A 23865-nucleotide genomic window follows, 5' to 3' on the forward strand; every position below is an offset into this window, starting at 1 on the left:
ATTCAATGATTTTGTTGGATGATATGTCATTAAAGTGAATGTTTGCAGTTCCTTCTTGCTATTCCATTGAGCGTTATTTCACTGAAATAATAAACAAAAATATGACCAGGCACATTTTGCAGTTATACCTCACAATTTTTTTTTCTGTCTACAATTTCTAAGCAGCTTTGTGAATGTTTATTTGTACAAAAAAAAATATTAGCGATAACGATATTTTTAGACAGTGTTAGGGACACTGAATCTAAAGATATGTCAATAATATTTGTGTATTCAAACACTAAATTATGTCACTGCTGCAACTGCCGATTTTTTGAAAAGCAGCCAAACTACAATAACCAACTTTGTGTTTGCGGCTGGTGTGTGCCTGTCTGTTACCTCGTGCAGTATGTTTGCCTCACGTCTGTCGCTCTGCACACCACTTGAAACCCTTTGGAATACAGACCAGCATGGCGCTAATTTCCTGCCAAATCTTAACAAAATAACCCATGTTTTACAAATGTCCTACAAAGTAATAAGGAACTCAAAAAAGAGAAGGCAAGTGCATGTTGTGGAAATTTACACCTGGGTTCTAACCTTAAATAAGACAACAAACACACTGCTGAATGGTTGGTAAACATTCATACTGTATTCAATATGGAGAATGAAAGTACATTGTTGCAAAGAAGAATAGTAATGACAGCTTGTTTATAGCATGACAGTATATATCATGACTTTTCCTTGTCGTTGCTATTGGCTTCATAGGCTGTAAGTTTAAATCTTTTCATGCAGTTTCCCAAACCATGTAAACCTCCAAGTCCTACATGCTTTAGACAGAACTTCTTCCTAAATATCAGACTAAGCCTCTTCAGACTGTAGCTTAAAACCTGAGAAGACCTGAAATCTCTGTATTTGATTTCTGTTGTATCACAGACACATCTCACATTACTAAAGGCAGCAGTCAACCTGTAACTGTGAACACATAGTTTCTCTTAAATTGATTGCAACTCATCATTCAGAAAAGATTAGATGATTGACATATTAATAAATGATAACCTAAGAGCTTTAAAATGATTTTACTTTTATTTGCACACACACACACACACCACAAAGTCCACAACTGAAGAAAACAATTCCAAGATAACAGAACCCAAAAAGACCAAAGACACATGGAGCAGAAGAGACATCTCACAAACATACTGTCATTTGCAAATACACAGTGTACCTGTCAAGCACATACCCAGCATATTTACAATACATGCTACTCCAGACAGGAGTACATGTCTTACGAGTTCAAAAAGATATATCTTGCAAATAAAATAATTTGTCACTCGATTTCTGGCCAAATCTTTTTTACTGAGGATTTTCTCACCAATGTTCAGAGTAACTGGCCCTCTACAACAGCGGGTGTTGTTCAATTAAATTCAGTTTTATTTATATAGCGCAATTCACAACATATGTGATCTCACACGCTTAACATAGTAAGGTGAAGACCTTATGAATTTAAACAGAACAGAGAACCCAACAGTCCAAAGCTGCCTTTGGACTCCCTCTGAGTAAGCAGTTGGCAACGGTGGGAAAGAACCAAAAAACCTTCCCTATGGGAGGGGGGAAAAAAACCTCCAACAGAACCAGGCTCAGGAAAGGCGGCCATCTGCCTCGACCGGTTGGAGTAAGGGTGGGGATAGCAGGAGGGGTTGGGGTGGGATGGCAGGATAGCAGATGGAGAGCAGCAATACAAACAGAACATTGAACATTTTGGGGGTCGGTGAAGCCAGCGGCTTCAGATCAGAGACGTGAAGCTCCAGATCCAGAGACGTCTGCAGAGAGAACAAACACAAGTTGGGTCAGTTTAAACACACCAGTCAGTGTCTGTCTGCCTGCCTGAGGAGAACTCACGTCCATCGCAGGACTGCACACAGCTAGAGCAGAAACTACGGCACATTGCAAAGTATGACTTTTGGGAGCAGAGCTTTTTTGTCGCTCTGGGTATCTCTAATTCCTCGGTGGCTCAGTTGATTTATGGTGTGTCTCAAGGTTCTGTTCTTGGTCCCCTTCTGTTTCTATTTACACGTTGCCTCATGGTAAGTTATTCACAATCATGAAGTACGTTACCATTTTTATGCCAATGACACTCAGTTATAAATGCCAGTAAAACTCACAGATACAAATAACCTTACAAATCCCACAACTCACTCTCTGTTATTAAATCCTGACCCCAAATTGTATCTGTGGTGTTGGTGCCAACCTTGCCAGGCTATCAAATAACTTTTGCAGGCTGCAAAGACTCTTGGGATAGTATTTTATGCTAATCGCTGTTTTGACAATCAAGTCAAAAAGTTGTTTAGTTTTGTATCTTTCAGCTCCAGATATTCTTGGCAATTAAGTAATTTTGAGAAAGTAATTAGTGCAACAATTTAAAAAAAAAAATCTTTACATGAGTGTCAGCCATGGCTCACTCCATCATCTCCAGTAAGTAGGAAATATAACTGCTCCACTTATTAGAGGAACACAGAGGCATGATTACATGCACTCTGTGCTTGTCCACCTTGGCTCCCTGTTTAGCTGGAGACAGATCATATTCCAAAGACAAAACCCACATACAATTTTCATTTAGTCAGCTATTTTTAGATTTCACTTTGGCTCCTTAGTCATGTAAACTACATTCATATTTATTCAACTTGAATCTTTTTAGATTTAGTGAGTTTTTAGTTAAGTAAAACATTGTATAATTTACTCTTATCCCACTCAAAGAAACCCATTATCATTCTGGCACACTTTTAGCTGACACAATAGCACAGTATGAGCCTATTAGTTAAACTTCAGCAAACTCCTTCCATGATGACTGATTCTAGTTGAAATCACCTAGTATTGAAAACCCCATAAACTAACAGGCTTCAGTACAATGTGGGTCTTATTTTGTAGTCTTGTCCACCCTTTTTTGTCCATACTCACCAAGGTAATATGCCGAAATTTAGAAACACGGTCACATCATTTTTAAAAAAACACAAGCAGTCAGAGGATAAAAATTTCCCTTGGCTTTGTGAGTATGTGGTTGGTACACCTGTGCATGCTTGCTCCATTCAGAAATTAAGTTTGAGACAGATGTAACAAATGAACAATAGCACACATTATCGCCCCAGGCTCTTGGTCTATCACCTTCACCACAGTGTGTATACACACCCACGTACACAGCTCAGAGCTTTGGAAGTCACAGTAACTTGGCCAGTAACTAACATTGCCCAGGAGGGGGTGAAAAATCCCCCAGATGGAGATAAACATAAATATGAGAGTATCAGAGAGGCTGCATGTTGAAGCAGGATTCACAAAGCTTCTCTTCACTGCATCAGCTCTTCTTTACTGTGGTTTGCTTCAAGGGCTTTTTGTGATTTTGTGGTTAAATGTCTAGACAGTACTGTATGTTGACTTCCAATGTTCGTAAACACACAGTAGGTCCCAGCATTGTGTTTTGGGGAGAATCTCTATTGTTATTTCACATGTTCACGCTGTTGTCTCGGGAAGTAAACTCAGAAGAACGCTGGAAGAAGTCTTTTTACTGAAGCAGTTCACATGTGTTAAAGTTTTTGATGCTCATAGTTCCATTCATTTTAGTTCATAGTTCTCCCTTTTGCATTAAGGGAGTCGGGCCCATCCATCCATTATCTATATACCGCTTAATCCTCACTAGGGTCGTGGGGGGCTGGAGTCTATCCCAGCTGACTTAGGGTGAAGGCAGGTTCACCTGGACAGGTAACCAGTCTATCACAGGTTTACACAGAGAGACAGACAAGCACACTCACATTCACACCTATGGCCAATTTAGAATCACCAATTAACCTCAGCGTGTTTTAGGACTGTGGGAGGAAGCCGGAGAACCCAGAGAGAACCCACGCTGCACAGGGAGAACATGCAAACTCCACTCAGAAAGATTCAAGGCATCCTAACCAGGATGGGAACCGGGAATCTTTTAGCTATGAGGCAACAGCGCTAACCACCGAGCCACCTTGGTCATGCCCAATAATTTTAATAATTGTCGACCAAATTCCAACGTATTGTGTCTAGTTAAAGTGGTAGACTACACAAACTGGTAAATGATTTTTAAGCTTTAGAAAATCTAGTGTGTGACAGGACAATAAAACCTATCACAGGTAGTTTTACTCTGTTTTCATGAGATAGTAAAAGAGCAACAAGTCTGACTTTGATACAAGACATCAAGGCATAATGAGTTTAACGAAGGACATTTGCATGGGGAGTGGGGTTTGAATTCTGTGTGAGGCCACAAGCAAATGCTGATTTTTGGTTTGACTTTTTTTTTTTTCTTTTGAAATACAGTCCCTGCCAATCTGGTAGGAGGGGCTTTGGACAGCGAGGGGAGAGGTTACTGTTTGTTTTTTTGTTTTAATTAGTTTTGTTGTCTTTTTCAGATTGTTGCTTAGTGGATGTTAAAGGTTAGGTCTTTTCATCTGACTGTTTGACAGCAAGTAAGCACATTTACCAAATGCCACAGTTAAGATACCACCTGATTCACAACTGACTTTTTCCTATTCTATTAACTGTGAGTCAGCCTCATCCAATCAACACTTTTCTTTGGGACCTGAGGATCTCCCGACGGCCTCTTGGCAGTTGATTCACCCTCCTCCACTTTCATTGACTCTCTCTGTGGTACTTGGCATGAGGTGCTGTTTTCATCTTCGCCAAGAAAAGACAATTGCAACCTCAGCCTGCTCCCTGCCCTGTTCACAGCACTACCCAGCTCTGCTGCAATGCTGAAATCGCCTTTACCTGCTGTTTGAACATGACAAATGGAGCTGATTGTGACAGACTTTGCTGTGTTAGTACGTGGAGTGCCTCAGGCAGTTTGTTAAGTCTTGGGCTGCAGCCTTGGAGAGGTAAAAATCTTTAAGCATGGGTACATAAATAAGCAGAATAATACACAAATTAACACTTATAGAGACACAAATGCTCTTAAGCCCTCAATGCACACATTCATACACACAATAATGAAAAAAAGAGTTTTAAGATTCACTTTCTCATGCAGGGTGTCCACAACCACCACTCCATCACACCAATTTAATATCACACAACCTGCCAACAGCTGCCATATCAACCTGCCCCTTTTCCAAAATATAATTTTCCACTGTTCCTCAACTCTAATATTGAACAGTGTCTTCATTCTCCTTGTTTGTAATTTAAGCTGCTTGTGCACAACATCAGCAGCCACAGATGAGCTGTGACACAAACAACTGGAGGAACAACCAAGCTGAGAAAGATGGCGAGCACCAGTGGAAATATCCTTGTCCTTGTGGAGTCCTTGTTCGGAAATAGTTTTGTTTTTGTTTTAATGATGCAGATGACCTGGCCAACACAGATGAAGTTATTTCACGATTCACTCTTTGTTACCTGAAAAATCCCCCTGCTGCTACATTTCAAATGCAGCATCTAAAGGAAGACTCAGTACAGTGGGGACACAGAAATCTGGCCACACTGCCAACAAAAGCCAGACAAAATTAATATACTTCTCTTCATGCTAAATCTTTAAAAATCAAGATTTCACTCTTGGTTCTGTCCATCATATGGGTTCCACTGAGCATGGCAGCTTCTTTGGGCAACCCGCGGGGCTTTAAACTTAAACAAACAAATTCTGACAGGGATCTAGACTATTAGTCTTGTATATTTTAAAATCTTGTTTGCTGTAGCTTTTAGTATAAGTCAAAGTTTTTTTTTTCCAACAGCAGATTCATAAAAAGTTCTCAGTGATCCATTTCAACCAGGACGTGGACCACCACTGCTAGGGGCCACCTCTTTGGAGGAGCCTTGACCCCTGGCCCTGCACCCTATGCTTCCACACAGCTCCAGCGGCTTAACAAGCATAAAGAGGTACAGGATTAAAGGGGATAAGAGTAGTGGAGAAAGCATGAAGCAGTTAAAACAGACTGTGTGTGTTCCTTCACTGTTGTCTTGTTTGTTCCCCCTCCTTAGGGAGTTGGGTGACCTAAAGGAGGAGGCTGGGTGGGTGGGTGGCGGTTCGGGGGGCAGCTTGTTGGAGTTTTAATTAGTCTGAGTAATCAAAAGATGATTGTGAAGGAGGCAGGGGGGAATAAAAGCAGGATCCAGAGAGTGGGAATGTGCTGTTTGCTCAGCCAAAGCTCAAGAAGTCAGAGTGAGGCCTTGAGATTCTCTGGGGACTCACTTCTACATGTTTGTTAGCATGTAAATTATCTCAGCTATCAGTCAGATGCAGTCATTTTTTTCACTTTCCAGAGGTTCACTTTTCTCTAAAGAAGTCTATCAGAGATAGTGGTGTTGGAAAGAGGTGACGTAGGAAACATTTTTGCATTTCTGCTGAACATTATACACAATATGTATACACATGTAAGTAGTTCAGTTGGGGCTGCTTGGTGCAAAATGTCTACTTTGTCGCAATCTATTATTCTTTTAAGATAAAAAAAAAAAAACGTAGATGATATATTAGCTATAACTAATAGATGATATATTAGCTATAACTATATTAGTCATACTGAGTCATGATAGGCCTAAAACTGGGATGTGATTAATTACAGTCCATATGGACCAGCTGCAGTTCACCAGACTGCCGTGACTGGGGATGGTGAGATGATGTTGTCTTTGTATGTCCTTGCCAATCCTGCGACTATATCTGTGAGATCTACGAGAGGAGCAGACTAAATGTGATACTGTTCTGAGATCTCACTTTGTGTTTGTTGATGAGATAGTATCTATGAGGTATGAGATAAACAGTGTGGGATTTGACTTTGTTCATTTTTTTCCCCTGCTGGGTAGAAAACACCAGCTCGTACCTGCCTGCAGATATCAGACTGATGTTATGTCAACACAAGGCAAAACTATAGTTGTGTCACATTTTTGCCTAAGAAAAAAAAACTTGATTGATGGTTGTATAACCAGGATATTTACAATTTGCCTGTAATGCACTTATATTTACAAGTCTAGCCAACTTTATTTCTATAGCACATTTAAAACTGGAGAAGGTGCCTCACATTACCACAGTGGTGCTCACATGTTGAATGTAGAAGAAACTGAGGTTTGAAGGATAAATTCTGCAATGTGCTGACAAAAGAAATGATCACAAGTGAACGTGATTACACCACGAATTAGGCTGTATGTATGATAGCTGAGAATCTCATCTCCCTTCTTGGCAATCTGATGACGTCACTGCATCAGTGATCAGTGAGTGTTCCATAAGCCCCGTCTCTCTAGTGTGTTATTTTTAAACTCTGAAAACCTTGTTTTGACTTGACATATTTACTTGCACTTGTATCACTATTAGGTATATTTTTTAGGTGTTTTAGTGAAATGTATGTTGTAGCATACTGATTGCTTTGTTTCCTTCAGTCCTACACTTCTGACATTGTGATGGAATTGGTCCAACGATACATACAGAACATTATTATCTGTTTTTGTGACATCATCATTTCTGCCAAACTGACTACATGTTTTTCTTTCAACTATTATTATCATTATTCTGTCCTATACTGTGTTTCTCACATCAGATGTGAACTGATGAAGAAGTGACATCTTTAACTGTAGTTACATAACAACCTGAGTTTGGCACATAATTATAGTGTTACCTTCAGAAGAACATACACTCGCAGCAAGAAGGTCGCCGGTTCGCGTCCTGGTGAGGACACCCGGGATCTTTCTGTGTGGAGTTTGCATGTTCTCCCCGTGCAGGAGAACTCCAGGTTCTCCAGCTTCCTTCCACAGTTATTTATTTATTTATGGATACCTGGATTGCAAACTTGATCATTCTCAAATTATCCATTGCTGGTCTTCAAACATTTGATGAGACTTTGCACTGTATTTGGATCAAATCTCATGTATTTGCCGCTCTGGATAAAGGTACTGGTGATCCTTAACTTTCATACTTGCACAAGCATTGAAGTTTGTCCAGTATTTTTTTTTTTTCAGACTACCTTGAAAACTAATGATGTTCTCATGAGCCTTAAGTTCTGGTTTGATCAGCAAATGTTAGCGTGCTAACAGTCTGAATTCAGACATAAAAGACAGTTGGTTTCTGCAAGAAATTCAAGTTTGACCAACGTCCAGTTCAGAGTAAGTAGGTACAGAAAAGAAAGGATCTCTTTTCTTCATAGAGCCTCAATCTGCCCAAACACACACACACACACACACACACACACACACACACACACACACTTCCAAAAGGCCATCCACACAGCTCTCTCTTTTGTCTTTTGTTCCCTGGCTATCTTTTCTCTCTCCTTGGCTCCTCTCATCTCTCTCTCCCCGCTCTGTCTCTGGGAAGTTTTTTCACTTTCACTCTGAACTGTCAGGAGGAAGAATGTGTCTATAGAGATCCGTGCTGGCTGTAGACTGTGGCTTCTTCTTGATTCCCAGTTTTGGCTCAGCTCATTGGTTGCTCTTAGCTTGAGGTCATCATGTTAAAACTATAGACCTAATCCATACACAGCCCCCTCTGTGAGGCCAGACAACAAAGCATCACACGGAGTGCAAATGATGAAGTGGATGCATTTAGACTTTAGAGTATTAATACTAATACTGATTGCATTCAAATTAGTGATTTTCCGCAATTTGTGGATGATTTGATGTGTGGAGGTATGAAAGCACAGAAGATCTGAACTCTAAAGTTTTTTTTCACACATAAAAAGTAAGTTTACAGTTGCTCTTGTGTGTATGTTTGATGGCATTACCAAAAAAATACTTTTAGGAAGTGACTGTCCAAAATTCTAAAATTACATGGTCTCCTGAAAACTGTGCTGTCAGGAAAGTATGATGGCTTTGGTCAAATGTAAATTAATAAAAACAACAACTCGCTTCATGCTTCTAGACAGCGTTTTGCACAAAAAAACCTGCAGTTTGTGTTTGTGGATAACGTGGAACTTCATAGTTTACATATTGTTCTAATGTAGGAGGGAGAATGTCAATTAAATACAGCAAAAAAAGAAAAGTGTGTGGAAGTCAGTGTGGTGGAGGAGTGCGCGGCTTGTCCCACTTTCTTTTGGTTTGTTTGTTTTGTCCCAATGACTTTCTTTCTTTCTTTCTTTCTTTAAACCACTATGTTTTCCGAACCGTACTTACATCATAATAAGCTTGAACGACAGTGATTGTAAATGATTTTAGAAGGAAATAATCTTTAAAACAATGACACTGAATAGTAAAACATACATAGATATATATCTGAACTTGATGTAGGGTATTACAGAATCTTCTAATCGATGACAAGGTTGGCTTTAGAAGAAAGGGTTGCTGCTGCCAACTAAAGTAAACTGAATTTGGATGTAACAGGAATCTCTGCCAAGATCACAACTTGTGGAGCAACTGGTGCTTCAAAAACCTGTTTTCTTACCATTTTTGTGCATATTTATAATGCTAGTACCAAATGCCTCATATAAATGTAGTCTCTCCTAATTATGTTTTTTTTTTTATTTTATTTTTTTATCTGTTGAATCCATTCATCTTGTGGTTTAATGAGTCAACTTTTCTTTCCTAAACATCTGGTGACACAGTTGATGACATCTTTGATAAGAAGATTAAATGGGAAAATAAATCAGGCATCTTGAATTTGTCAAAGGGAACCCGACTCAGAACGTAGTGGTTCAGTGACATTCTCCCTTTAATAGCACCCACTTCCTTTTTAAAAGACCACATGTTGCCTCATTATGGGGTTGTGGGGAGCAGTAGGAAAATTGTCTCTATTCTTTCAATGTGAATCAGGCCTTCAAACAGGCCTCCTGTAGGCCACTGCAACATCAAAAAGCATGCACAGAGAATTTAAAAGAGTTCAAATAAGTAATAAGTAATAGTTAATTTAGATAAGTCAAATACATCTGGCTTCCTTTCAGGTTTCTGGTTTAGCTGTGTAAAGGTGGAGTTACAGCATAAATAGTAATGACAGTATAGTACAGTATATGTGGTGTGATCTGCAGACTTGCATGTTGTTGCCAGTTCAGTTCTGTTCAGTTCTGTTCAGTGTGGTGACCAGCTCTTTTATTTGTCTTTTATTATGAGGATGTACCAACCTAGTGGCATCGCAGAAGGGTTAGGTTGGGATAACTGGTTCCATTTTGGATTAGTTCACAGTCGACAAAATACCCAAATTCGTTAATCTGATGCCTGGTTTACAAATGCAAAATAATCTGTTATCAGACCTTTTATCTCTCCTCCGTATTTATTAGAACAGACACTTCTAATATGTATGAACTTAACTGTTACTTTCTCTGGTTAAATAGTAGGGATGCACGATATATCGGCGACCAAATAGGTATCGGCTGACATTAGTGTTTTTTCCCATATATTGATATCGGTCCTATGAACAGATTGAGCCGATGAAAAAAAACGATGATTGTCTAACATTAGTGCCTTCGTCTCTACATTTGATATTGCTGCTATTTCACGGATGTTTTTACTTAAATGGTCCTGGACTTGAACGTTAAATATATTAAAATATGTTTAAAAATGTTACAGAATAAAGAATACTATGTGGTCTAATTTAGTATGAGCTTCTTCTGAATAGTTTTCGCGTTCTGAAAGTGCTTACTTACGCTAATTTTTCGGTGTGAACAAAAGTTGAATAATAAGTTGGTAATATCAGTTGTTGGCGATGTCAGAAATCTTAATATCGGTATTGGCCAGAAATTTGATATGGACTTTGTTTATGTTAACTGAGTAAAACGCTCCCCCCTTAGATTTCTATGTATGAGAAATGTCACGGAGCTTGTGTGGTGAAAGAATGTATTTCAGTACAAATCATGGAAATATGCCAGTCAGGTGAAATTGCCAACTTAAATTAGTAACTTTTTTTTTCCACTGGGGAAATATGTCAGAGTTTGTGAGAATCAGAAATTTTGAAGGGAAGCCTCTGTGTCAAAATTATAGAAAGTAATCAACAGTATTCAAAGCTAGCAAGTTTCAGTGAGCAGCCAGGGATGATATCTGGAACTTTGGTGAGAAAAAAAAAGACACAAATTGTATTAATGGTGACAGAATCTAATCTCATTTCTTTCAAACAAAGTAAAGAAATGAAAACATACAGTAGGCTATCATTGCTAAAACCTCTGAAGTGGAATATTATTTAATGTGACCAGTGAATTTTCGTCATCCATTCTGCACTGACAACACTTGTCTCTCTCCTTCTGTCCACCCTCAGGTTGTTTGCCACTAAGTGCAGCGGCTGCCTGGAGAAAATAGCACCCACAGACTTTGTCATGCGAGCTCTAGAGAGCGTTTACCACGTCAGCTGCTTTTGCTGCTGCGTCTGTGAGCGCCAGCTGTGCAAAGGGGATGAATTTGTTTTAAAAGAAGGTCAACTGCTGTGCAAAAGTGACTTTGAGAAGGAGAGGGACCTGCTCAGTCCAGACAACTCAGAATCAGGTAAGACTGGAGCTTCTATAACACACTGTTACAGCCTACAACCACATATTAAAGCACATCTAATTGATTTCTTCATGTACTGTAATAATCTGTAAGTTTGAGATTGCTTATCATTATTAATATAATGGATTTTACCTTGCTTGCAATGCAATACAGAAAGAAAAACGATTCAGATGAAGTTCAACAACAAATAAAAGAATTTCATTTGTTGTGTTTGTGGTGACAGATAAGAGCGAGGATGAGGAATTGGACGTAAAGTCAGAGAAATTCCCTGCAGCAGGAAAAGGCTGCGAAGACAGCAAAGACTCTCGCAGGCCAAAACGGCCTCGTACCATCCTCACCACCCAGCAGAGGAGAGCCTTTAAAGCCTCATTTGAGGTCTCCTCCAAACCCTGCAGAAAGGTGAGAAGAAGCAGACAGTGAATCTACTGTATAAGGGTACGGTAAGACATCTTATCAAACTGTAGAATGACATTATAAAGTTTTTTGGTTGTAAAATCAGAAAATATAACTTTTGTTTCTGTTGGTCTTTTCTTTTTTGAAATGCAGTGCAGTTAAGTAGTGTTACCACTGAATACAGGTTCAAAAACAAAACAGTCAAAAAGAAAAATAATAAAGTGCAGTTTAAGTGAGCTGCTGAATCACAAATAAAAATGGCCAAGATATGAAGATATGTAGATAATCCAGATGTCTATATTTAAACTACATGTACTAATATTGCCTCTTTCTCAGCACTTGTCTTAATCCTTAACCTAATCTCATATTTACCTGTTCCTTTAGGCAAAGAGAAACATGAATATGTGAAAATAGGACAAATTTGTTCAGTCATTTTATTTAGGAATGTGGGTTGAATGTTATGCTTGATTCATTTCTGACTTCTCAGAGAGGCCCATTTAACTCAAATCTGGGTGTAAAAAGGTGAATTCAGTTTGAAATTCCTCATTCCTGTTTAAAATGTCGAAAGCTACAGTCCACATTAAAGCTCTTCATGATGCTGGATGGTCTCTGAGACAAATAGGGAAAGACATAAAGTGTTGTCACAGTGTGCTCAAGTATGCTTTGGAGTCAGTTGCAGAGAGCGGTACTTACAAAATTCACCAAGGAAGAGGCAGGAATGAAAGTTAGTTGAAGCAGATATCAGACACCTCAAGATTTTAAGTACGAGAGACAGAAAGAAGACCACCGCTGATCTTCAGGCAGAGATGAATGTTTCTAGATCAGAGTCTGAGAAAGTCTCCAGAATGACCATAAGACACGGCTGATGGAACAAGGCTTAAAGGGAAGAAGAGCTCCTAAGAAGCCATTACTGAGGCCTGGACACATCCAGAGACCCCTCAGAAGCAGCCAGCGAGCACAAACACTGGACTGTTGATGACTGGAAGATGGTACTCTGGACAAACGAGTCCAAGTTCGATCTCTTCGGTCAGCATTGTCGTATTTTTTACAGGGACTACAGCCCCTGTATGTGGGTCGCCAGCTCAACTAGTTGAGCTATAGCGGTGACCCCAGCTTTGTCGTGTTTATGTCCATAGAAAAGCTGGAGAACGTTTTGATGCCAGATGCATTGCACCCACAGTGGAACACGGTGAAGATTCCATTATGGTATGGGGTTCTATTTGTGGAAACGGTGTGGACAAATTAGTGAAAATCAACGGTATCATGAAGAAGAACGTCTACCACAACATCTTAGTGCATCATGGAATCCCTTCTGGACTGAATCTGATTGGTTGTAGGTTCATATACCTACAAGACAATGACTCCAAGCTTACTTCACAGCTGTGCAGACTGCAGAGACTATCTGACCAAGAAAAAGGAATCTGGAGTTCTGGAACTGATGGACTGGCCAGTCAAAGTCTGGATTTGAATCCTATGGAACAAATTTGGGATGTAGTACATTCAAAGATTCATCTCAAGGAAATCTGTGGGAACAGCTAGAAACTATTTGGAGCTCAATAACACAAGAGTATGTTGAAAAGTTTATAAAAACAATGGCAGCAAGAATACAAGCTGTTATCAAGGCCAAAGGAGGCCATCCAAGATATGACGTTTTTTGGTTATTTTGTGTGAAAAAGCACTACTTAGTTGTTTCAGTTTGTTATTTGCCAAAAAAAATAACAAAAACATTTTAGTTGTAGAAACAAGTTCTTGAAAGATTTCTGAAATATGTATGTTTTCTGTGTTTTCTCGTTTTTATGAAAGGTGGTCTAATAAATTTGCTAAGCACCGTACATCTTTGGCACTCGAAATCAATTCTGCAGCATTTGCTGTTTGTACTGTTTTCTCATCATTAAATGCTGTACCTGTATGAAAGATACAGGCACACAATGTTCATGTCAACACAGTACAGCATGCACTGATGGGACATTGTATAAGTAATTATTTTAATGATTTTAATAAAGTGTCAATAGCAGGGTTATTTATTACTAGTTATACAGTGCTATCGATGCTCTTATAAGAGTTTGACATCATACATTTGCCTTTGATAATGTTGCCTAGTAACATGGGCAACTTAGTCTCCCAAACAGGCAACGAAAGGCGAGAACAAGGATGCCAGAAAGGCCCCAAAGATGGCATCTGTTCATACAAACAGAGTCAAACTCAGCAGTGCACTTACTTTAGTCCCAAACAGTACACCTGCTAAGTTTAAAATATATTGAATGTAAAATGTAAAACACACAACCACGCACATGCACACGCACACACAAGCGCACACACATACACGCACGCACACACACACAGGTCTCTCTATTTCTTAGTGAGATTAAAGGTTCCTTGATTATCCTGAAACAACCAAGGACTTCTCTGAAATACAGAGAGCTTCTCCAGATGCCCAGGTCAGAACTGCAGAGCTCAGTTCTTTGGATTTACCCCATAATGTAGTACATTATCCATATGCCTTATATTTCACTCATTTCCAGCAAAAACCAAACCACCAAACCAGAGATAAACTCACAACAGACCACCATTATAACTTAACTATAACTACTAAAGGAAATGCTAGATGTTTATTTCATGCGCAATGTACATCTCTCTCAGATCAATAGCACTGTGTGTCTGATGACACAAAGTCTGTTATCCTGATATGAGAAAAAAACACAACAGCAAATCAAAGAGGATTTCAGCATGTACAAAGGGCTGACGAATGTACATGTGCTGTGGTTTGCAGGTGAGAGAGACTCTGGCTGCAGAGACTGGACTCAGTGTTCGTGTGGTCCAGGTGTGGTTCCAGAACCAGAGAGCAAAGGTCAGTTCAGCATGTCCAAGAAAAGCAAGCTGTCATAATTCACACATTATACATGGTAGTGCTGCGTTTACAGTGTGGGATGGATGGAAGCATTCTCATATTTATAGAGGGATAGGTTTGTTCCTCTGTTTGGTTTTTTGGTTTTTACTTCAGTTTTTGTGGTCCTTAAATTAAATGGAACTAAAATCTTTAGCTGAGGTTCAGGAGCAGGAACACATCTTAACCACTCCCCTTCCTGTCATACGTCTATACATACCACTCTGCCCTTCACGCTTCTCGTGCACAGAGCAACACACGCCATCGCTCAGCCACGCTGCCAGTCTGAAAGTTTTAGAAAACTCTGACATACTACAGACTGCTCTTCCATCAGCCCTTATTGAGGGAACATTCAACCCAGCTCCAGATCAGCCCAATCCACAACGAGGCCCGGAGACGAGGAGATCGGCATTGCTCCAGAAAAGTCACCGTTCACCGCATCGTTCATCACAGAGAGACGACTTCAATCAGAACTTCTCTGTCCGTTCTTCAGCTACATCAGACTCCTCATCCGATGGGGAAGCTCTTCTCAGGGAAGGCCAAAACGAAATTACTCCCTCCTCATCTTTTACTTGCTCCAGCGCTAATGTCCGAAGCAGATGAGCATCCACATCCGGAAAAGATCAGCGCACTCCCACAATCCTGACAGATCCTCTGGCGTTGTCCCTCCACACGAAATTTGCGACCAGACCGACGTGGGTCTTCAGAAAGCAGTAAGAAAGACTTTATCTGTCACTGCGCTGACACCAAAGCTAAAGCATTCCAACTTCTGAGAAACTCCCAGAGCTAAGATCACATGACCACAAGAAGCCTCCATCTGGCAGGCACTGAAGCTGCACCCCACAACATGACCCCATCACGCTACCCATACCTTTGCCAACTTAAAAAAAAATAAAAATGACACCGTCAATGCCTGATGCAGACAAGTCTGCAGAGAAGCACTGGGCTGCCAGCTTCTAGCAGAGTTCGACAACGACCCGACTCTAATTCTCAACATAGTCCTCCATCCTGGAGACACAGGCATCTATCATTCTTACATTCAGCTTGACTCTACTGCAGGAGCTCGCCTCCAACAATTCATCTAAGACACCTACTGGGGGCGTCGCTACAAGGACCTGCATCATTGCACCTTTTTAGCACATTCAGCCACCACATGTACTGTCCACAATTCACAGCAGATCTGCCCCCTTCAATCATCTCCTGTCTACAGCATCACGACAAGCTGCTATTCCCAAGGCCACAAGGCTTCTCACTCCCATGCTCCTGCCACAAGGTGTCAACCTAAAGGAAAACCAGTGCTTCAGTTACAAGGACAAACTATCTGCAACAATCTAAACCTTGCTGGCCAAGGTACACCTCAGTGCAGATACCTGCACACTTGTTTCTTCTGCAGCAGTGGTCAGTCTCGACTGGCCTGCCCTCACAACCGTCTTGTGCCACATCTGTCTTAAGTTTTATGCCTTGATTCTTGGCACCTTGATGCTAACGTCACTAACTACTTCAACTACAATGATCCACTTTTACACACCGGGATGCTAGATTCTCCATCACTTTCAGTGCAGATACCAGCAGGCTTGCTCCTTCTGCAGCAGCGCGGTCACTCTCGACCTGTTTACTCTCAAAACCTCACAAAACATGACCAAATCATTAACCCTACATATCATCTGCTACATACATCAAGTGCCTTCAGACAATTTCCACCCATGGGTCATCTCACCGTTATTAGCAAGTGCTAAAGTTTCAGTCTATAATAAAAGATTCAGATGCCACTGGCCCACTGCAGGTCAAAGAAGTAAAGAAATTGGACATCAACAATCTCCTGCTCTCATTCTTGCACTGGACACCAGTTTGATCAATCTTTATCCCCCGCTTAACAACTTCGGCTCATTCTGGCACTGAGATGCCAGTTTGACTCATTTCTATCCTCCACTTCAACAATATTGGCTCTCATTCTAGCACCAAGATGCCAGTTTCACTAGACTGCCTATACATCAACAACAGTCTGCTTCTTACACTGCTGGCACTGGGACATAAGTTTCACTTATCTCTATCCCTGGAAAGAGCACTTTGAGGAGCTCCTCAACTGGATTCACACCTCCTCTGCTGAGGAAGCAGAGCCTGAAAACTTAAGGAAGCTCCACTCATATCCATGGTAGAGGTAGTCAAGAAACTCCTCTTTGGTAAGGCACCAGGTGTGGTTGAGATTTTTCCTGAGCTGCTTCAAGCTCTGGTCATTGTTGGACTGTCTTGACTGACATGTCTCTTGAGTGTCGCATGGACATCAGGGATGGTAGACTGTGGAGTGGCAGGCCATGGTGGTGGTTCCTAGTTTCAAAAAGGGGGACTAGACAGTCTGTTCCAATTATCAGGGCAACACACTTCTCTGCCTCCCCAGGAAAGTTTACTCTAGGGTGCTGGAGGGAAGTCTCTGATTGTCGAACCTAAGAGTAGGGAGGAGCAATGTGGATTGCGCCCTGGTTTTGGAATAACATGGACCAGCTCTTTTCTCTTGCAGAGCTGCTGAAGGTGTCAACCAGACAGTCCAACCAGACAGTCCACATGTGTTTTGTGGATTTGGATAGGGCTTACAATGGTGTCTCTCAAGAGGCTCTCTGGGAAGTGCTAAGGAAGTTTGGGGTACTGGGCTCGTTGTTACGAACCATCCAGTCCTTGTTGAAGCCAGTTGATGGGGTTCGGACATCTGATTAGGAAGTCTCCTGGGTGAAGTCCTTTGAAGGTTTTCCAGGCACGTCTGCCTGTGAGACTCCAGGACAGGTTCAGAACTTGATGGAGAGATTATATATCTCCATTGGACTAGGAATGCCTTAGCATCTGCTATAGGAGGAACTGGAAAGCATTGCTGGGGAGAGGGACGTTAGGAATGACTGTTGCCTCTTCGCCCTGACCCCTGAGAAGTGGAAGAGAATGGAAAATAAATGGGAAACTAGCATCTTGTCGTTTTAATAGACACCCCCCAAAAATGCTAAACAATTTTTTAAAATCAGTTAAGCTTCAGCGGATCGAGAATTTATAAACAACTATTTGCTTGGCTTGGTGGTATCTGGAAGCAATAAATAAAAAATATTCAGTTCATGCTAGCCTCATGTAGACCTGAATAACTCTAAGTCTCTGGTTAATGTGTGATTGTTAGCAGCCCTGCTAACATCCACATTACCCTTAAAAGAGCCAACTCTGATTCTGTTCCCTCTGGATCTTTCCATTTTCACAGCCGATTCCTGTCTGATCAGAAAACTAATGTTCAGATGACATGCTGGCAAAGTTAGCTAACATCAATCTATAAAGTAGTTCAGCATTTGGCAACAGCTCTATTCTTTGGTATAGCTCATTTAAAATTTGCTGGCCAGGCAGGTTCACCTAAGAATTGCTAGCCTCTCTTTTCTTATGACCTGTGTTCAGTCCATGATCACAGTTAGGCTAAACGACAGATTTCTGTGTGAAGTGACAATGAAACTGTCAGTGATAGGTAAACATGTTTTTATATATGCTGTACAATAACATATATGTATATATTTATTTTATTTTATTTTTATTTTTTTAAAGACAATAAGTGAGATAGCAAAACCATAAACTTTCTCCTTTTAATTAAATATTGGGGATGCATTTGCTCCGATTGCTCTAATGCTCATTGCAAACACACTGTGTACACTGTGTCAGCAGCACAACATACCGGCAGGAATAACATTACAGTATGTCACCAGAAGGCTCCTTTAGTTTCATCCTCATATTCTGCTATTAAATATATTCAACATGCTACAGCTTCTTAATAATATAGGAAACACTCCATTTTGATGATTTTAATACTTGTTTCGAGATATTTTAGATTTTTTTTTTTTATTGCCAGCACATCCCATTGGCAGAACCAGACCAACAATGGATAAGTCCTGCGTGTGTATCAGAGCCAGATATATCTTATTACTCTGTGCCACAGAGCTCCATTGTTGTCCAAGAACTAAGTGACATGCTCCTTCATTACCATGAACACACACAGTTCACACAGTGTAGTTTATTTTGACTCAGTCCCACACACACTATCCTGCTGCAACAAATACCAAAAGAACAGAGCACCAAATGTGTGTGCTCTGTTCTGTTTGATTAATGGTTATCAAAAACTAGTTTTAAGCTGTTTTAGGAAATTACTGATCCTTTGGTGTTCCTGCTGATTTCATTGTTTCACCAATGTTTAAACCTCAGTTGGTCTTTTACAAGAGAAATGTCACATACAGCATTATACAGTATACAACAGAAGTGAGTACATTTCTGTGCTATATCACTGTTATGTTACAAATTATGTCATTTCCAAACAGTTGCATTATACCAGTAATACAAGTATAATGCAATAAAGTATTTCCTCTTGCAAACAATTAAAAAATGCTTTTAAAAAAGTAAAATAAAATAGAAACTCAGTGCAGTAACTGTTGTATATACTGTATAAACTGTAACTACATATTTCTTGTGATGGTCAACTTTTAGATTTTCTTGTTTAAGTTATTTTTTTAAAGATATATAATTCCCATTTTATGTTTTTTTGTTATTTAAGAATTTACATGGATTTATTTTTTTCATTCACTAATTATCTGTATTGACCAAGGGTGCATCTTTGACTTTCTTCTATTTCTCTGGCTCCTGATCCTGAACATTTTCAAAGCAGTCCAAGTACTGTGCACAGTTTTTAGTTGTGGTCTTAGGTATGGTTTGGCCACATGAAGGAATTCCATATCACACTACAGACGCTTGTTTGTAAATTAAGGTTTCAAATATATCATTTAGAGGTTGAAAAGTGAGCTCTTCCACATTTGTTTATTGTCTCCTCAATAAGGGTCTTTCAGACACACAGCAAGCTGTTTACTGTGTTTATTTATTTACAGATGAAGAAGTTAGCCCGCAGACAACAGCAACAGCAGGAGCAACACAACAGCCAAAGGCTAGGCCAAGGTGAGGATTTATCATGTGTGTATGTATATGTACTGTACTGGTTAGCTGCTTCCTCTCATGTGGCACAAAGCATTAACAATGTCCTTCTGATAACTGTAATCAGAATTATAATTGTAATGACAGTGATTACTGAGAGCTGGCTAATTTGTGAATTATTGGGATAAACAGCTTGAAATATTACATTTATTATGGGAACAATAAACACAGTAGAGTCGCTCAGCAAACACTCCCAGTTTTGTACACGGCAGCATGAGTCCCATATTCTGAAGCCGACTGACGTCTCTGTTGGTAAATCAGAGTTTTTTTCCGATGGCAGAGCTATAAAGTGGGAGCCGTGATTCTCTCTATGCAGCAGGTCCTCGTGTCTACCAGGCTTATTTCCACTGTGGTCTCGCAGCGGATATGAGCAGACAGTTTAGATAAGTGTCTCAGTGCTTTGGCAAGCACTGCCTCTATCTGTTCAGGGACTTCCAGCATGTCAATATTGGCATAGCAGGAGGGTTTATTATAGTGGAAGCTGCTGCTGTTAACCAAATGAGCTAAGCAAACCAGCAAGTGGGGGTTGTTTGAAGTTGATGTTAGAATGAAATGAAGCCTCCTGGATGACTGGTGAGATATCTGCAAGATAAAACAGTCATTCAGTTAAGACAATGCATTTACAGCATCTGAGAAACCATTTGTTGTACAGTGTTTATAGTCTGTAGAGAAAAGCATGGACACAGCCTCTGTGTTCACATCTATGGAGACGTTTGGGCTCAAGAGCAAGACACTCCTTATTCTTTTCAGTAATTCCATATTTATACCTATGCATGCACTCATGTGAACAGGTCAATAAGCAAACCAATGCAGTACACTTTTATTTACACATATACACTTTTTACATGTCATCACATGTGTGGCTTGAAAGGATCTTTAGTCTGATATTGAATGAATCAATGCAATTGAGAAGCAGTACAGAGGGATTATGATCTGCTCAAAAGAACCTTGGCACGTGTAATAAACACTGTAGCCAGGTGTTAAACCAGGTGTCAAAGCAAACTTCTGTCCAATGTAATCTTCACTTGTCTAAATCTACCACATCAGCAAGCAACCTTCAGAAATCTTCCCCAAGTAAAGTGGGCAGCCTAAATTACTTTAAATGTGAATAATTAGTTTTTTGTTTTTTTCAGACACTGCAGTTCAATAGAAAGTGCAATGTGCTGTTTAGTGTTTATCTAATTCTGAACTACTGAAAGATGTGTGGGCAAGACAGCGATGTGAGTCAGCCTGCAAAGGCAAGTTTATTCAAATGAGTCACTGATGTATTTGTTGTATGGGCATAATAATAAAGCTGTTGACTCTGATTTGCGGCTGATTTGTCAAAGCATTATTAAAACAAAAATATCTGACCCTACACTGATACCGCAACTGAAACTAAGTGACTAATCATCTAACTGAGATTGCAAACCCACTAACCCCGAAATGTCAAAGTAATGGAGTATTACTGAAATTTGGAACTGTAAGATAAGTATTGGAACTCCAAGTCACACAATTTGTGACTAAAAAGAAAACAACACAAGACTGTAACATGTTAATGAGTACATTGGTGGTCATGAAGGTAGAATGAAAATGTTCACACAGAGTCAGCGAAGGTGGGAAAATCTGGAATGTCCTCACATATAGAGAAGGACGATGTTTTTTTGAGTCATACAGCTCAGAGCCGTAACCCTGTTTTCATTTGTTGCCACTGATTTTTACAGAAGTGTTATCAGGATGTATGGAGGACCTGCTCAGCTCCTACTCAGGGCCTCTACGTCCAAGCCAGCAGCAGCAGCAGCAGCAGCTGGTGACCATGGAGCACAGTGGCTACAACACTGACCCCTTCCAACAGGGCCTCACTCCACCACAGATGCCTGGTGACCACATGAACCCCTACGGTTAGCATTACACTCAATAGCCCCTTTCAGACATGCACTTGTTTCTGTTAATCCAGCAGCATCTGAATGTGTTGGCTTCATGTCTGAATGTACACCATGGTCATGTTTCCTTAAAAGTTACATCAACAATCTAACTATCACTTCACCCTGATGCAAGTCTAAAGTGCACACACTGGCTTTTACTGATGGAAGTGGTGGAAGCAACAGACTTATAGATGGGTGAAGTGATTTAAGAAAGATTTCTACATTTCTGCTCTAATATTGGTTACTACAACTAGACAATTTCAATTCTACTACAAACTGAAGTGTTCATAACACAGTCTGTAACAGGTAATATTAATGAGACCCACCAGTAATAAATACATTTCTGCAAATATTATATTATATCTCTTCACGGGACAACACTGACGAAATGACACTTTGCTACAATGTAAAGTAGTCAGTGTACAGCTTGTATATCAGTGTAAATTTACTGTCCTCTCAAAATATCTCAGTACACAGCCATTAATGTCTAAACTGCTGGCAACAATGGCAAATGAAAATGTCCAAATTGGGCCCAAAATGTCAATACTTTGTGTGTCCACCATTATTTTCCTCACTGCCTTAACCCTCTTGGGCATGGAGTTCACCAGAGCTTCAGAGGTTGCCACTGGAATTCTCTTCCACTCCTCCATGACGACATCACGGAGCTGGTGGATGTTGTGGATGCTTGTGCTCCTCCACCTCCTGTTTGAGGATGCCCCACAGATGCTCAATAGGGTTGAGGTCTGGAGACATGCTTGGCCAGTCCATCACGTTCATCCTTAACTTCTTTATCAAGGCAGTGGTTGTCTTGGAGGTGTGTTTGGGGTCGCTGTCATGTTGGAATACTGCCCTGCGGCCCAGTTTCCAAAGGGAGGGGATCATGCTCTGCTTCAGGATGTCACAGTACATGTTAGCATTCATGGTTCCCTCAATGAACTGTAGCTCCCCAGTGCCGGCAGCACTCGTACAGCCCCAGACCATGACACTCCCACCACCATGTTTGACTGTAGGCAAGACACACTTGTCCTCCTCACCTGGTTTCCACCATACATGCTTGACACCATCTGAATCAAATAAGTTTATCTTGGTCTCTTCAGACCACAAGACATTGTTCCAGTAATCCATGTCCTCAGTCTGCTTGTCTTCAGCAAACTGTTTGCAGGCTTTCTTGTGCATCATCTTTAGACCATGCTTCCTTCTGAGATGACAGCCATGCAGACTGATTTGATGCAGTGTGCGGAGGCGTATGGTCTGAGCACTGACAGGCTGACCCCCCACCCCTTCAACCTCTGCAGCAATGCTGGCAGCACTCACACTTCTATTTTCCAAAGACAACCTCTGGATATGATGCTGAACTCAACTTCTTTGGTCGACCATGGCGAGGCCTGTTCTGAGTGGAACCTGTCCTGTTAAACCTCTGTATGGTCTTGGCCACCGTGCTGCTGCTCAGTTTCAGGATGTTGGCAATCTTCTTATAGACTAGGCCATCTTTATGAAGAGCAACAATTCTGTTTTTCACATCCTCAGAGAGTTCTGTGCCATGTTAAACTTCCAGTGAGCAGGATGAGAGAGTGTGAGAGCGATAACACCAAATTTAACACACCTGCTCCCAATTCACACTTGAGACCTTGTAACACGAACGAGTCACATGACACTGGGGAGGGAAAATGGCTGATTGGGCCCAATGTGGACATTTTCGCTTAGGGGTGTACTCACTTTTGTTGCCAGCGGTTTAGACATTAATGGTTGTGTATTGAATTATTTTGAGCAGGCAGTAAATTTACACTGTTATACAAGCTGTACACTGACTACTTCATATTGTAGCAAAGTGTCATTTCTTCAATTTCTTATGAATTACTCACTTTTGTGACATACTGTATGTGCCACAGTAAAAAGCCTGCATTACTGGGGTTGGGGAGTGTTAAACAAGCGAGAATTTGTCAGGCTTCAATAATCTAATAAACAATACTATCAGCTGCATTATGGGAAATGTAGGACTAATACAGGGGACCACGTTGAAGCTATCTCAGCCTCAATTTCTCAGATTCTCAGATTTTGATCTCTTTTTTTTCCATTTGTCCTCAACATTATGGAAGTGCAGTAAATCAGTTTTCAAACTTAATCTACTTCACACTTAGGCATGGCGGTTCAGACATTTAAACAACAATAATGTATATAATATTATGGAAGCATATGGCATTCACTTGAAAAAATAAAAAAGCTCTGTTTTTCTAAATTAGCGAGATAATTTTCTTTAAAAAACAAACAACAAAAAAAAACAACACTGAAACTCCGAGGGGAAGGGTGCTACATGCCCACCTTGATACTTTG

General features: G+C 40.4%; 1 protein-coding gene across 1 annotated transcript in view; it reads left to right on the plus strand.

The window, feature by feature from the left end:
• LOC103362448 (LIM/homeobox protein LMX-1.2-like) overlaps window positions 1-23865 on the plus strand; it is a 65895-nt gene that overhangs the window by 39507 nt on the left and 2523 nt on the right. Inside the window, exons 3-7 of the mRNA XM_008288807.1 lie at window positions 11138-11361; window positions 11588-11763; window positions 14528-14605; window positions 19528-19594; window positions 21334-21510. Coding sequence (XP_008287029.1) covers window positions 11138-11361; window positions 11588-11763; window positions 14528-14605; window positions 19528-19594; window positions 21334-21510 — 722 coding nt within the window. The remainder of the gene's footprint in view (window positions 1-11137; window positions 11362-11587; window positions 11764-14527; window positions 14606-19527; window positions 19595-21333; window positions 21511-23865) is intronic.

Source organism: Stegastes partitus, unplaced genomic scaffold (genome assembly GCF_000690725.1).
Source record: "Stegastes partitus isolate 25-593 unplaced genomic scaffold, Stegastes_partitus-1.0.2 Scaffold575, whole genome shotgun sequence".
In the NCBI taxonomy this organism is placed as follows: Eukaryota; Metazoa; Chordata; class Actinopteri; family Pomacentridae; genus Stegastes; species Stegastes partitus.